The sequence below is a fragment of the Somniosus microcephalus genome, chromosome 14 (genome assembly GCF_052327205.1).
Source record: "Somniosus microcephalus isolate GS21.2 chromosome 14, FLI_Smic_1.0, whole genome shotgun sequence".
NCBI lineage: Eukaryota > Metazoa > Chordata > Chondrichthyes > Squaliformes > Somniosidae > Somniosus > Somniosus microcephalus.
In genome coordinates this window covers 94,314,833-94,330,377 of record NC_141000.1, presented here as the reverse complement: position 1 = coordinate 94,330,377, position 15,545 = coordinate 94,314,833, and the positions used below count along the sequence as shown (strand labels likewise).

The 15,545-nt window shown below is 46.6% G+C and overlaps 1 protein-coding gene across 16 annotated transcripts in view; it reads right to left on the bottom strand.

The window, feature by feature from the left end:
* The window catches only part of abi3bpa (ABI family, member 3 (NESH) binding protein a), a 365,809-nt gene that overhangs the window by 58,617 nt on the left and 291,647 nt on the right, over positions 1–15,545 (bottom strand). For all 16 annotated transcript variants that reach the window (XM_086006969.1, XM_086006965.1, XM_086006953.1 and 13 more), the window contains 2 exons: positions 7,812–8,018; positions 693–801 (listed from right to left, as the gene is read on the bottom strand). In XM_086006969.1, coding sequence (XP_085863095.1) covers positions 693–801; positions 7,812–8,018 — 316 coding nt within the window. The remainder of the gene's footprint in view (positions 1–692; positions 802–7,811; positions 8,019–15,545) is intronic.

The window sequence follows — 15,545 nt, the reverse complement described above, 5'->3', positions numbered from 1 at the left end:
AAGTTATATTACACTCGTATGAAAGACTTCCATAACTGATTGCAAAATAAGAGAATGCCAACTCTCAAACAATGAGGTTACAGTAATTTCACCACTCCTGCAGGGAGCCACATCTGAAGGGAGTTGTCTCTCCTGTCTGCGCTCCCTTTAAACGTGGCTCACCTCTGAAAACTTCTGAATTTACCCTTTAGTACCCTTGTGGGCTCAACATTGAGTTCAACAATTTCAGATCATAACCTCTGCCCCCATTGTTTTGGACAGCAGCTGTTGCTGATGATTCTCCTATTCCCATTTACACCTCCTGTAGACCCATCTTTTGTTTATTCACTTGTCCCATTACCATCTCCTTTTGCTTTGCACCACCATCCCTTTTGTCATTTACTCTCACCTGCCTTCAACCCTATCACAGACCTTCCCTTTAGTCCTTTCCTCCCCTCCCCCTTTCCCTGCCTTTGCACTTGCTTAAAACCTGTTACATCTCTAACGAAACATTAACTCTGTTTCTCTCTCCACAGATGCTGCCTGACCTGCTGAGTATTTCCAGCATTTTTTGTTGTTATTTCAGATTTCCAGCATCCACAGTATTTTACTTTTGTAGCTGAGGTATTAGTTATGTTCTAAAAATTCCGCAAGATGGAACAGAACATAATACATTACATATAATTGTGAGGAATAAAATATACTTTTTTCACCTTGTGTTTGGTTTGAGGTTTTCCACAGCAGTATGTGTTTGATTAGTAACAGTAATAAGTTCTTCTGTATTGTTGTCTGGTCCTCTCATTTTTGATCGAACTTCATACTCTGGAAGACAAAAATGTAAACACATCTCAATAGAGAATATGATGCACAATGACAAACAATATAAATATTTTATGCCATAAGTGAGGAAAACTAAGAAAAAAGGTTACAATTAGATTATCAAAGCCTAGGTAAATTTAATATAGTGTGGCAGAGCCACTAAGGGACTCCGATCAAATGTATATAATTCCCTTTAACAACATGTTAACTACAGCCTGAGTCTGTATCTTTGTATATACTGTTTGCATGTACAGAGCGCGGCCCCTTTAAGAGCGCGGGCAAACGCGATGACGTCACGCCGTTCATCACGTGATCCCCACCGGCGGGAAAAACGTGATGACGTCATGACGCCAGCCACGGGACCGCCCAAGCAGTCCTCGTGGAGCCTCCGAACTGACTAGACCTGTATTTGTAGTTATCTTGCATCTGTTTGTTAAACTCAATTAGTTTTACATTAAACATCGTTTGTTTGATCGTCTGAGTCGACCTCAGTCTCTTGATAGGAACTAGACATTCCTACATTGGTGACCCCGACTTTTGCGAATGGTTTTCGCAGAAGGAACGAAGCATGGAAACAAACGCCGTTGCATTGAAGCTACTGCAATTCTGGGAGCAACAAGCGACCGCCTGGTTCATCCAGGTCGAAGCCCAGTTTGCATTACGGAACATCGTTGCGGATCAGACCCGATATTTTGACGTGGTCTCCGCACTTGATAGCTCCACCATGTCGCGGATCGTCAGCCTGCTGCAGAACCCCCCGGACGACCGCAAGTATGAAACAATCAAGGCGCGGTTGTTACAGGTCTTCGGGCTCATGAAGTCGGAGCACGCCCACTGACTGCTCGCTATGCCCGGCCTCGGGGACTCCAAGCCGTCTGAGCTCATGAGCCAAATGCTCACGCTCCTTGGCTCTGAACCGGAATGCTTCCTCTTTAGGGAGCTCTTCCTCAGTCAGTTACCGGAGCAAGTACAAGCTGCCCTGGCCAGGTCCGAAGTCACAGACTGCGCAGTGCTTGCTGCCGAAGCGGACAAGATTTTCGCAGTGACGCAGCAGTACTGCGCTGCCACGAGGCGCCCATCCCCCACAGACGCCACCCCAGCTCCTCAACCTTCGGGGCTGTGCTCCTACCACGCGCGGTTTGGCGCGAAAGCCAGATGTTGCCGTCCTCCCGGCAGCTTCTCTCCCAAAAAAAAACAACTGCAACCCCTGCAAAAGAAGAACGGGTCTGACGGGTGCCCCGCAGCTGCAATGGCAATCGGAAATTCTGGCAAGCTGTTGTTCATCACCGATTCCATCTCTGGTTGGCGATTCCTATGCGACACCAGCGCACAGCGCAGCATTATACCCGCGTCCGCTATTGATGTTCAAGCTGGGAGGCACGGCCTCTCACTTGAAGCGGCTAATGGCGGAGCTATCCGGACCTTCGGCAAACGGCGGGTCCAGGTGTGCTTCGGCGGCCAGCGATTTGTTTGGGAATTTGTTACGGCCAGGGTTTCACAAGCCATCCTCGGCACAGATTTCCTGTGCGCTAACGGCCTCCTGGTCGATGTGCGAAACCGGCGGCTGATCAACGCGGCCACGTTTCACTCCATTCCTTGCCACCGTGGTACCACCATGCCGCGCACCGTCTCCTGCGCTTTCCCAACTCCGGACGAGTTCGCTCGCCTGCTCGGAGAATTTCCGGACCTGACCAGACCGACGTTCTCCTCCACGGCCACGAAGCATGGTGTGGAACACCACATCACTACCACCAGCCCCCCCGGTCCATGCGCGGGCCCGGCGCCTCGAACCCGGCAAGCTGGCGGTCGCGAAGGCGGGGTTCGCTATGATGGAACGCCTGGGGATTATTTGTCGGTCCAATAGTCCCTGGTCTTCGCCTCTCCACATCGTTCCGAAACCTGGTGGCGGATGGCGGCCATCCGACGCTACCACTCCTGATCGATACCCGATCCCCCACATTCAGGATTTCTCTGCCCATTTGGCTGGGAACACCATGTTTTCCAAGGTGGATCTGGTCCGAGGCTACCACCAGGTCCCGGTACACCCGCAGGATGCGGAGAAGACCGCAGTCATCACCCCATTCGGCATTTTTGAATTCTTGAGGATGCCTTTTGGGTTGAAGAACGCTGTCCAGGCCTTCCAGCGCCTCATGGACTCCGTGCTGCTGGACCTCAAGTTCCTTTTAGTCTATTTAGACGACATCCTCGTGGCCAGTCGAAATAAGGAGGAACACATCGCGCACCTACGCACCCTCTTTCGTCGCCTCAGCCAACACGGCCTGATTCTCAACCCAGCCAAGTGTCAGTTTGGTCTGCCCCACATTGATTTCCTGGGACATCGCATTACATCGGAGGGAGCGGTGCCTTTGCAAGCAAAGGTAGAGGCGGTGACATCCTTTCTGCGCCCGCACACCATCAAGGCCCTGCAGGAGTTCCTCGGGATGGTAAATTCTTACCACCGCTTCGTGCCTAAGGCAGCTCTGCTCATGCAGCCCCTGTACGAGGCCCTCAAGGGCAAGTCTGGCAAGGATCCGGTAAGCCGGGCGGTCGATATGGACCGGGCGTTCGTTGACACAAAAAGTGCCCTCGCCAACGCGACCATGCTGGTGCACCCGCTGCCAGGTGCCACCATCGCCCTCACCACCGACGCGTCAGACTACGCCATCGGCGCAGTGCAGGAACAGTGGGTAAATGGAACGTGGCAACCGCTGGCGTTCTTCAGCCATCAATTACGGCGAAACGAGCAGAAGTACAGTACCTTCGGCCGGGAGTTGCTGGCTCTTTTTCTGGCCATCCGCCATTTCCGGTTCTTGCTGGAAGGATGCCCTTTCACTGCTTTTGTGGACCATAAGCCACTAACATTCGCTATGGCCAAGACTGCTGAACCGTGGTCAGCCCGACAACAACGTCAGTTAACGTTTATCTCTGAATTCACTACTGATATTCAGCACGTGGCCGGTAAAGACAACCTGGTGGCGGATTGCCTCTCCCGCGCGATCGTTCAGGCAGTCCAGCTCGGCATCGACTATGCCCTCATGGCTGCGGATCAAGCCTCGGATCCAGAGGTGCAAGCTTACCAAACCAGCCCCTCTAGCCTCCAAGCGGCCGATGTCAAATTCCACGCCGCAGGCACCACGCTACTTTGTGACGTCTCCGTAGGAGATCCTCGCCCTATCGTGCCGGTTGCCTGGCGCCGAAAAGTGTTTGACGCCATACACAGGTTGTCACACCCTGGCATGAAGGCTTCGCAAAGGCTGATGTCGTCCAAGTTCGTTTGGCGGGGCATGCATATGGATGTCCGCGACTGGGCCAACACCTGCGTGGTCTGCCAAAAGGCCAAGGTGCAGCGTCACGTCAAAGCTTCATTGGCCACCTTCGCTGTTCCGGAGCGACGGTTTGATCACGTGCATGTGGACCTGGTGGGGCCACTTCCACCTTCTCATGGGTTTACACACATCCTTACGATGGTAGACCGCACCACTAGATGGCCAGAGGCAGTTCCCTTGTCATCCAACACGTCGGCAGACGTAGCCAGGGCATTCATCTCCTCTTGGGTCGCTCGTTTCGGGGTACCGGCGGACATCTCTTCTGATCGTGGACCACAATTTTCCTCTGAGCTCTGGAACGCAGTGGCTCAGGGGCTCGGCATCAAGCTACATCGCACCACAGCCTACCATCCACAGGTGAACGGCCTGTGCGAACGGTTTCACAGGTCGCTCAAAGCCACACTGAGGGCCAGCCTCCAAGGCGCTGGATGGGTGGACAGGTTACCATGGGTCCTGTTGGGTCTTCGCATGCCACCCAAGGAAGATCTTCACTCGTCCTCAGCAGAGCTCGTCTACAGCCAGCCGCTACGCGTACCAGGGGATTTCCTTCCGACTCCAACAGAGCCATGGTCCACATCCAATCAACTCATCAGACACCAGGAGGCAGCCAGGTGTTTTGCACCAGTACCAACGTCGCATCACGGCTTTCAGTGCTCCCACGTCCCAGCAGAGCTGAAGAACGCCGAATATGTGTTCATCCGCCACGATGCTCATCGGGATCCGCTCAAGGCCCCTTACACTGGTCCTTTCCGCGTGCTCGAGCCGGGAGACAAAACTTTCTCGGTGGATATCGGAGGTAAACTGGACCACATTTCGGTTGACCGGTTGAAGCCGGCACACTTGGACCTTGACCGCCCGGTCGAGACCACACAGCCGCCAAAACGGGGCCGTCCGCCATGCCAGATCAAGCGCAACCGCCCGCCAGCCCGCCCGCCGTCCAGCAGCTTCCACTCCAAGTGTACAGAACTCGCTCTGACAGGCTTCTCAGGCCTCCTCGCCGTTTCACTTTTTCTGTTAAAGACAATTCTGGGGGGGCACATGTGGCGGAGCCACGAAGGGACTCCGATCAAATGTATATAATTCCCTTTAACAACATGTTAGCTACAGCCTGAGTCTGTATCTTTGTATATACTGTTTGCATGTACAGAGCGCGGTCCCTTTAAGAGCGCGTGCAAACGCGATGACGTCACGCCGTTCATCACATGATCCCCCACCGGCGGGAAAAACGTGATGACGTCATGACGCCAGCCACGGGACCGCCCAAGCAGTCCTCGTGGAGCCTCCGAACTGACTAGACCTGTATTCGTAGTTTTCTTGCATCTGTTTGTTAAACTGAATTAGTTTTACATTAAACATCGTTTGTTTGATCGCCTGAGTCGACCTCAGTCTCTTGATAGGAACTAGACATTCCTACAATAGCACGTTTTACTATTTTCTGATGTATATTTTCTCCCCTGAAAGCATTTTTCTATTGGGAGGGTAAAATAATTCAGGCCAAGAGATGTTATGACTGCATCAAAGACTAATCCTTGGTCCCAATAAGTTCTTCTTCACACAAAGAGTGAGTAGCACATCAAATGGATATCTGGGTAGACTTGGGAGACAAATAGTCTGAAATTCCAATCAGCACAACCAGGAAGTATTGTGTGACGGGTACAGAATTTGGGACAAAATCCAATTCCCCGGAATTCTACCCCGTTTACCTCAGGTCAGTGACCTGCCTCCCACATCATGGGTGCGTGTCTGGAGAAATTCCTGGGAATTCCCCCCAGTTTGCCCTGATAATGACTCAATGAAACTTTTGCCAGCTGAGAGATGGCGTGAATTCCATCGGGCCCCGGATCTTGCACAGACAGAGGTAATTGATCTGCCTCTGATGCACCCTTACAGGAGTGGGCCACCTGCTCTGACCAGGCAAATTACCCCGTCTCTGCAATTTGGGATGGGTGATGGGTTGTTTGACATCAACAGATGTCAGGCCCACTCTGCTGCACTTCTGTCAATAGAGCAGGCCTATCAGAATTTTGCGCCTAAAAACTCTGAAACCATCTAAGGAACAGATTGCTCTGATGGGGAGGGGGATTTAATTTATTTTGGGATGGATGAGCTAGGATTGTCCAAATAACCTTTCTTATCTGAATTTAACCTGTGGTCTGTTGGACGACTAATCTGAACACTTAGCCTTAATTTGAAGTAGGAGGCTCTGTTTCTGTAAAAGGCTCCACCTGGAATCTCTAGTTAATATATTTGAAAAAAAGTAGACTAGTGACCAAACCTATGACCATCTAATAGTAAAGTGAACACTAATACTGGATAAAGCATTAAGGGGCCCACATGTAAAGGTCAGGAAAAAGAGGCAGAGACCCTGTTCCTGCAGTAGGTGAAGGCCCATCACAAGCAATCAAATGTGGCGGGAGGGCATGTTCCTGGCCTACCGCCTTATTTGCTTAGGACTCTTTTCATTGGGCGCTCAATGAAACCTGGTGCCATGGCCATCCCCCCCTGACCACCAGTAACTGGACAGCTTACAGGGGTTCCAGAGGCAGCCAGAAGGCCCCAATCAGTCTCAGTATGCACATTTATTTCCCTTTTTGCCAGCTTTGGCCTGCAGGGGTTGGGGCCTGCATGTGGGTTACCCCAGACAATGTTAATGGTCCAGGATAGGAAAAAACCTGGGTAAGCATGCAGGTGCAGCAGGCGGTTAAGGCGGCAAATGGTATGTTGGCCTTCGTAGCAAGAGGATTCGAGTACAGGAACAAGGATGTCTTGCTACAGTTGTACAGGGCCTTGGTGAGACCGCACCTTGAGTATTGTGTGCAGTTTTGGGCGCCTTATCTGAGGAAGGACATTCTTGCCATGGAAGGAGTGCAGCGAAGATTCACCAGGCTGATACCTGGGATGGCAGGAATGACGCATGAGGAGAGATTGTGTCGATTGGGCTTATACTCACTGGAGTTTAGAAGATTGAGAGGGGATCTCATCGAAACCTATAAAATTCTGTCAGGCCTGGACAGACTAGATGCAGGAAGGATGTTCCTGATGGCTGGGGAGTCCAGAACCAGGGGTCATAGTCTAAGGATAAGGGGTAAGCCATTTAGGACTGAAATGAGGAGGAATTTCTTCACCCAGAGAGTGGTGAACCTGTGGAATTCTCTGCAACAGAGGGCGGTGGAGGCCAGTTCATTAAATATATTCAAGAAGGAGCTGGATATATTTCTTAAGGCTAAAGGGATCAAGGGATATGGGGAGAAGGCAGGGACAGGGTACTGAATTTGGATGATCAGCCATGATCTCATTGAATGGCGGAACAGGCTCGAAGGGCCGAATGGCCTACTCCTGCTCCTATCTTCTAGGTTTCTATGTACTGCTCCTGTCCAGCGCCAGGGCAGAAGAAGTCCAGGAAAATCAACCCCTAATAATCTGCTCCGTCCTTTTACATCTCTGAGACTTCTTAGCGAAATAAGGGGTAATTTTCTGATGTGCAATGGTGGTGGGACAGGTTCCCTGCCAGCAGCGTGTATTCGAAACATTTCCCTACACTGTTTCCTTGACAAAGCTCAGAAAATAACAAATAGAAAATATTACTGCATCAGTACAGCAAGAATTATAACCGGCCAAAACAGTAAAAAATATATTCTGGACAGAAAGAAGCAAAAGTGGAGAGAATATTAGAAGTGAAACTATTACCACTAGCAGAGTCATTTTCATTCTTCTCCCAGTCTACTATGAGAAAGGTAGGACAGCCTTCAACAGTCACGAGGGTCAGGTTTGAAGGTCCATATCGAGGAGCAGCTAAGGCTTTCGCATTTGTAGCGTTTTCTTCAGGAAAATGTTTCAATGATTCAGTAATGGAGCAGGGCATGTTTGGCTTTGTCATGTATTTCACATAAGAACCTTAGAAAGGAAAAGAGCACCGGGATAAAAGCCAGTCAGAAATCTCTATCCAACAGAATATTCTTGTCAATTTAATGACTATATCTGTGCACTGTATTACTGAAACATGGTTCTTCTTGTTGGTTAAACACTTGCTTAGAAAACATAACACACTCTAAATAACACACATTGTCTCACCCCATGCACAAGAATAACATTTCACGATTATTCTTAACCACGTTATTCAGAGTCTAGAGTAAGTAAAATTCAAGTGTTGCCTATTCTTACATATTCTTGGTATGTGCAAAATAATCCCTTCCATTTAAGAACACAAAATATGTAACATGAGAAAGCCATTCAGCTCATCAAGTGTATCTTTCCTAAGGACCATGTACAATTCAATTCGACTCACCCAACCGTCTGAAGGAGGTGTTTGAACTGTAAAACTTGTGAGAACATGAACCTCTCGGAAATGTTTCTCTAGCTTCCAAAGGTAATTGATTTGAACCACAATATCAATCTTATATTATAACTTACATTGCTAAAGAGGAGTTGATCAAAGTATTAACAATTTTTGCTTGGTGCGTACAACACACATTTACTGCTCTGTGAGCAAAACTTCTTCTCATCTCTAGCGTCACTTAAGCTCTCTCGATCGCTGGTCACAATGCCAGTCCAATACCCAGCTTATGTCTGTCTTATCCACCACTTGCAGCATTTTAAGCACTGGAAAATATTCATGCTAAACCCTTTTATTTCTTCAATGAAAGAGTTTTACTTTTCCTGAGGTTTTCTAGACTCTATGGTGGCGAAAATGATCTTAGGCAAAAGCAAAAAATGGGCGATTTTTTTCTTTCCATTGAAGATTACCAAAAAGATGCAAACAATATTCTAAATGTGTCTCTGACCTTGTTTATTTTTGGTCACAAGTGTGCAGGACAAATCCTTTGGAAGACTTCCTGGTGGGTACGCTCTTGGGCATGGCCATATCTGCCATCCAATGGTCCACGCAGAATTCCTCCAACTTTCTTGCTTATCTTTTGAACCATATCTTGTGCCCAGGCAACTCCTGAATATCAGCATGTGGTTTCTATCTGCTCACTGGAGGCCTTTCGTGACTAGTGGCACCATATGATGATTTTGTTCTGATTGCAACCAATTTTACTGCTTATTTTGATTGTGTTATTTTAGTGACTTTTATTAGTTGTACTTTTAGGTGGGCCCCTCCACACTGAAATCTTAGTGGTACCACTCTTATGATGGTAAAACCCTTGTCTCCGGTGGAGTGAAGCTTTGCTTACTCATGAGCCGGAATTTGCTGAAAACTTGAGCTGTAGTAATGGTGCGTCTATGGCGCACATCCTTACTATTTCCAGGAAATTATGGTGCAAGTGACTCAAGCCATTACTTATGCCACACCAAAATTTCCTGGGAGACTCTGCATCATTCCACCGTGAACCTTGCCAAAACAATGAGAATTAAATTTTCATACCTCCGCCCCTTATATCATAAATGGCGACGTCTAATTTGCCACATTAAAGTTGATTTGATCTCCGCTGCCACTTAGACTGAACCAGAACGACACTGATGACCTGCCAGCAGCGTGAAGGATCCATCAGCAGCTCAAGTTGATATTTTCAATTTCATGTTAAAAACAATTACAGCCACGCACATCCTCAGATTCCAGAAGACTTTAGAAACTGACTAGTTGGAATGCAAGGAAAGTTTATATGGGTGCAACTTCAACAGTTTACAAGGCAATAAAAACATTAGTGAAAGGAATTATTTAGTTACGTTCGGGGATGATGATTGAAGCGATTTGTTTCTTGGTAGGGTCAGGGTGAGTTTTAAAAATGTTGCTGACCTGATCGCTTCTTTGGCTATTTGCTGTGCCGACCTCATCCCGTCTCTAAACCCAGGCCCTGCAAACGAGCTGAACATTTGAGCAGAATCACTGCCGGGATCTTCATTACTGCGGGATCGCCGGATCAAAAGTCTTCAGTTTAATGGAGAGATGAGCCTACTCACACCTCCCATAAGGGCATCCACTTAAGTTTACGTCACGGAAGCAGCATCAGTCAAGCCACAACGTACTTTAATGCTTTCCCACACTCAAGACATAAAACCGGTACGATTAGGTTGCAGCCATTTCTTACTCTTCCTGCATTCTATAGTTGACTACAGCTGTGGAAGGTTTTACAGTCAAGCATTTCAGGCACAATAGCAAGGTTCATTTACAGCTGGAGGAATAATGTAATAATAATGAATAGACACATAAGACTGTGAATTTTTTTAATGTTTCATTCAGTGATTACACATCCAACTCTTCTACGTAGCTTGCAAGTAATAAAGGCTGATAAACATTGGCCATTGCCCCACTGCTTCAGATCCATCTCTCCCGATTCTCCATTATGCCCGTTGCGGTGTATTCTAATTATTTTTCCAGCATATTGTGGCGTGAATTCGCCACTGGAGGATTGGAGAGCACATCGGTCTAACTTACATCGTTCATCACCAATATCGCCATTGCAGAAAATGATAGGCCATTGTGTACTGCCAGACCACTCACTGCATGGCATTCTTTCTTTGAATTCCCCTAACCTTGTGTTTTGATTTATTTTCGTTTTCTGTTGTTATTTTGTCAGTTTGCCTTGGCCAACACCTCCCTGAATTTTTAGTAGTGCCCTCCTTGCAAAGAGAGAGACCTGAATATGTGCACTTAATATTTATTGTCCATTCTTGCAAGCTATTATTTTGCCATTCTGGCATGCAGGATATCAAACATAAAGAACACCCATTAGAAATAGGTCTCCATGGTTCTCAGGTTGTGGTAAATATTCTGGTGGGCATGAAAAGAACACAGCAATATAAAGGTAAGTATATTTTAGCCATTTGGTTGCTGTTTTTCTTTAAATTTACTGTTTATCCCTCCTGCTGTCACCTAGGGGGTCGATTTTCATTCAGCAGTCGGGAAGGAGGCGGGACTACAACTTTCGGGTTTTAGTCCCGCCTCCATCGAGATGCGGCCAATCCACGCAATTTTCCCTTGATTGACCTTGTTGAGCCCGCCCAGCGGGCTCAGCAGGCCAATTAAGGGCCACCCGGCAACAGGTGACTGTAATGTATATACCTTTAAAGGGGGGAACTACTTTTTACAGCTCATGTATACTGCAGTACCGGCAGTAACCACACCTGTATATAGCACTGAGTAGTAACCTGTACAGTTCAGTTCCAGAGTGAGCCACGTTGAGTAAACACCTGTTGTACCGTTCCCCTGGAGTCTGGTGTCTTATTACTCTCGGACACAACAGTGACGTCAAAGACTGAAATTTCATCTGTCAAGAGATGTTGACAGATGAAATATCAGTGTTTCACAGCTGTTGAAGCTGTCAAACACTGACAGTCTGACTTCTAACCTGAGTCCTTCTACACAGACTCAGTTAGAACTCTCACCGGCAATGAAAGCTGAAGGCTGTCACTTTTGACAGATTGCAGCCATTTTGCTTTCAGTGCCAGCTGAGTGATGGACTCCCGAAACCTAGAGGAAGAAAGACTGTTAAGGTAAGTACAGGTAATTTAAACTTCTTTACACACTTTAGACACACCAAACACACTTACCTTTGCACTCATGCACCCATCACTCACCTGAACACCGACATCGCGACCCCTCCAAGTCCTTCAACCCGACGGCCCGCCTGCTCTAACCTGCCGTGGTTTGGAGCCGTCGGGAATCCCACATGACACGCCTCAAAATAGGGATTAGGTTAAAAACTGCCTGTTAACTGGCAGTTAATTGGCACTAATCCCTTCCCGCCTCGGGTCGGCGGGTCCCAGTGCGGGGCGGGTACCCGCCTCCTTTGAAACTTACGTGGAGGCGGGTTTTGGGCGGGATGGTGTCAGGACCCCCGAATTCGGGGTTTTTGCCCCCCCGCACGCCTAAAAGCCTGCCTCACGGCACACTGAAAATCGACCCCCTAGGTTCTCATAGCCTCTGTGCCAATTGTTGTAAAAGATTTATTTTGTTCCATCCAGCACCATCACTGAAATCAATGGGTTTTCCAATGGGAATCCCTCATTCTGATGTGTTTGGAAGAACAGGAGGATCTACGGAGGGATGCAGGGCAGGTCAGGCTGCTCACGAGATGCTCTGGGCAGACCTACATCTGCAGACAGAAGTGAACATACACCAGTTTGAGAGATGATTAGTGAAAGTGGAGACCCCTCTTGCTAAAGGAGTGCCTGGCTAACTGTAATTTTTGCTTACTTCTTTGGCTGTAAAGCGCTCAGACATCTTGAGGTTGCGAAAGGCGCTATATAAATGCAAGTTCTTTCCTTCTTTGGCAGCGCCCCAATCATGGTATCTCATGATTTATGTGGAACGGCATGAAAGGAGGAATGCCAGGATGATCAAGAACCAGCTGTAGATAATTGGGTGTAGCCGCCAACACGCCACTAATCATTTCTGCAGGTCTTGGCATATATAGTTGCTGACAATAATGGAAAATTATCTTTTCAGGATCTGGGCCAACAGAGACAAATGCAATGGTGTTCTATCTGCTGCAAGGACACCTGCAACTACCATGCATCAAAGGGACAGTACTGGTCAGCTATGGCCTGAAAACTGGCTGTACCTCTTAGCAGGCATAATGCAATACTGACTTGGGGGGGATGGTGCTATAGAGTGGCACAGAGGAAAAAATCTCTTTACAAGTACCTCACATGCAGCATCCTCTCCACATCAGCAGCCATCAAACGGGGGTAAGATACAGGATTGGAGATTCATGGCAACACCTTGAGCTTCCTTTCCCCTCAATTGTACCTGTTTATTTTTAGTCCCTTAACCCTTCATCTTTGGCTAATGGGTTTGATTGTCTTTTGAGGTTCTCCAATGTCTTTTAGAATTTTTGCCCCCTTACAGTGACACTACTCTTTAATGTTGCCATTTCTTTAAATAATCTTCCACTCCCATCCACTACTTTTCTCCTTATGCCTGTTAGAATTTGCACATGTATCTATGTTAATGATGTGGCCTAGGAAAATTGGGATACAAACATCACACTTCCATTCCAGTTGGTCTAAAATCCACCAAATCCACTCTGGTGTAAACTACAGCAAAAAGAAAAAAAAATGTAAGCTTCTGAGCCCTCAGGTAAATAAAATATTTATATATATGGACGATGATTCCCTTGTTATATTCTTTCTTAAGTGAGACAAAGAAATTTGAATGCGTGTCACAGATGTGTCTGAAAATCTTATGTCAATCTAGCCTGTATAACAAATTAGAACTACTTTGCTCCATATTGTTTATGGACAGTATAATGAACAGGAAATCCAGAACCAAGTCCTGTGGATTCTGTTGCCATGTTAATTTTCAATCCAGCTAGCTAATTCATTCCATGAGCCTTAATTTACTTTAATATAATAGATTTTCACAGAATTCCAGCAGATTTGTGAGGTGTGACCTATTGCTTCCAAACCGACGTTACTGCTCTTTAGACGAATACCATTGACATTCTATAATAGGCTCTCAAATAAGTTTACCATACTCCTGTTTTGAATAATCTACCAGGATTTGCTATCCTTCAGTCTTCAGGTATAGTCCCTAAATTCATGCAGTTTCTAGAAAGATTAACCAGTCTCGTCTATTTCCTGGCCGATTTCGTGACGAGTCTAGGGTGTATCTTATCCAATGCAGGTGCCCTTCAGACAGTTCATTCTTTGAGTTTCTTTGTAACATATACTTCATTGATCTTTACATATGTTATAGATTCCAAGCCAAATAAGTGGATCTGGATTTTGTCCACTGTCTTCATTTCTAAAGACTGATGTGAAGAATACATTTAACATCTGTCATTTCCTGATTCTCTATAATATTTCTACCCAACTTATCCCTCAAAGGAACTACCTGGCCTTTTATACTCTACTTCTTACATAGCTAAAACAAATTCCTTGGATCCCTTTTGCTCCTGTCTACAATCTGGTTTTCTACTCTGCTCCTACTTCTAATATTCATTTTGGATATCCTCAACTTAGCTTTGTACCACTGCCAATTTTTTTTGTCTGAAAATTACTCTTGGTGATATTAGCGGATGAGTGCTCATGGATTCTAACACTTTGACTGGCAGGGATTAAAAAGCAGATGTTAGAGGCATCAGTACAACAACCACAAATTCTGGAAACTGGCCTCTATTATAAGAACTTGATTTCTTCATAAAATTCTTTGAAAATTTTTTAAACTGTCCAGGTATGTCCTGCCCACAAAAATCAGGACAAATCTAATCCAGCCAATTACCACCTACTTACAATCATCAGCAGAGTGATGGAAGGTGTCATCGGCAGTGCTAGTAAGCAGCATTTACTCACCAATAACCTGCTCACCGATGCTCAATTTGGGTTCCACCAGGACCACTCGGCTCCAGACCTCATTACAGCCTTGGTCCAAACATGGACAAAAGATCTAAATTCTAGAGGTGAGGTGAGAGTGAGTGTCCTTGACATCAAGGCAGCATTTGACCGAGTGTGGCATCATGGAACCCTAGTAAAATTGAAGTCAATGGGAATCAGAGGGAAAATGCTCCGCAAGACTGGAGTCATACCGAGCACAAAGGAAGATGTTTGTGGTTGTTGGAGGTCAATCATCTCAGCCCCAGGACATCGCTGCAGGAGTTCCTCAGGGCAGTGTCCCAGGCCCAACCATCTTCAGCTGCTTCATCAATGGCCTTCCCTCCATCATAAGGCCAGAAGTGGGGATGTTCGCTGATTATTGCAGTTCACCACCACCTTCTCAAGGGCAATTAAGGATGGGCAATAAATGCTGGCCTTGCCAGCGACGTCCACATCCCGTGAATGAATTTAAAAAAACTAACAGATTCTTTAGCTTTCACCTTATATATTGGGAATTACTGTGTAACAATGGGATACTGAAGGATGAATAAAATTTCTAGTTCAAAACAACATAAAAGGAAACAATCAGCGACTTTGTACACTAGTTCATCCCCAGGTCAGGCTGGTATACAGACCAGAATACTGAAGGAGGTTGGGACAGAAATAATGAAGGCACTAATCATAATTTTCCAAAAAAACTTTAGAAAGAGGAATTATGCCACAGGGTGGCAAATGTTACAGTCTTATCAAGAAATGAGAAAGGGATAAGGCAGGAAATGATAGACTAGTTAAGCTAACCTTGGACGTGGGTAAACTTCTAGAGTTCATAATACAAGATGATATTAGTGAACACTTAATTGTGAGTTAATGAGGGACAATCAGCAAGGATTTGTAAATGGCAGGTCCTGCTTGACCCATTTAAATTGATTTTTGAAGAATTTACAGTGGATATGGATAAATGGAATGATCCCAGGAATGATAGGCTATAGTTATGAGGAGGTTTGAAAAATTGAGGGGGAGAAATTCAGTATCTTTTGAAAGCTGGGAAACCTAGCGCCAGGCACTAATGATGCCCAGCTTTTGCAAAATTCAGTGTTTGTGCTCCAGGAAGGAAGTGGAGTGCTAAATCAAGCGCTCCACTTCCTTCCTGGAGCGCTAAAGGAC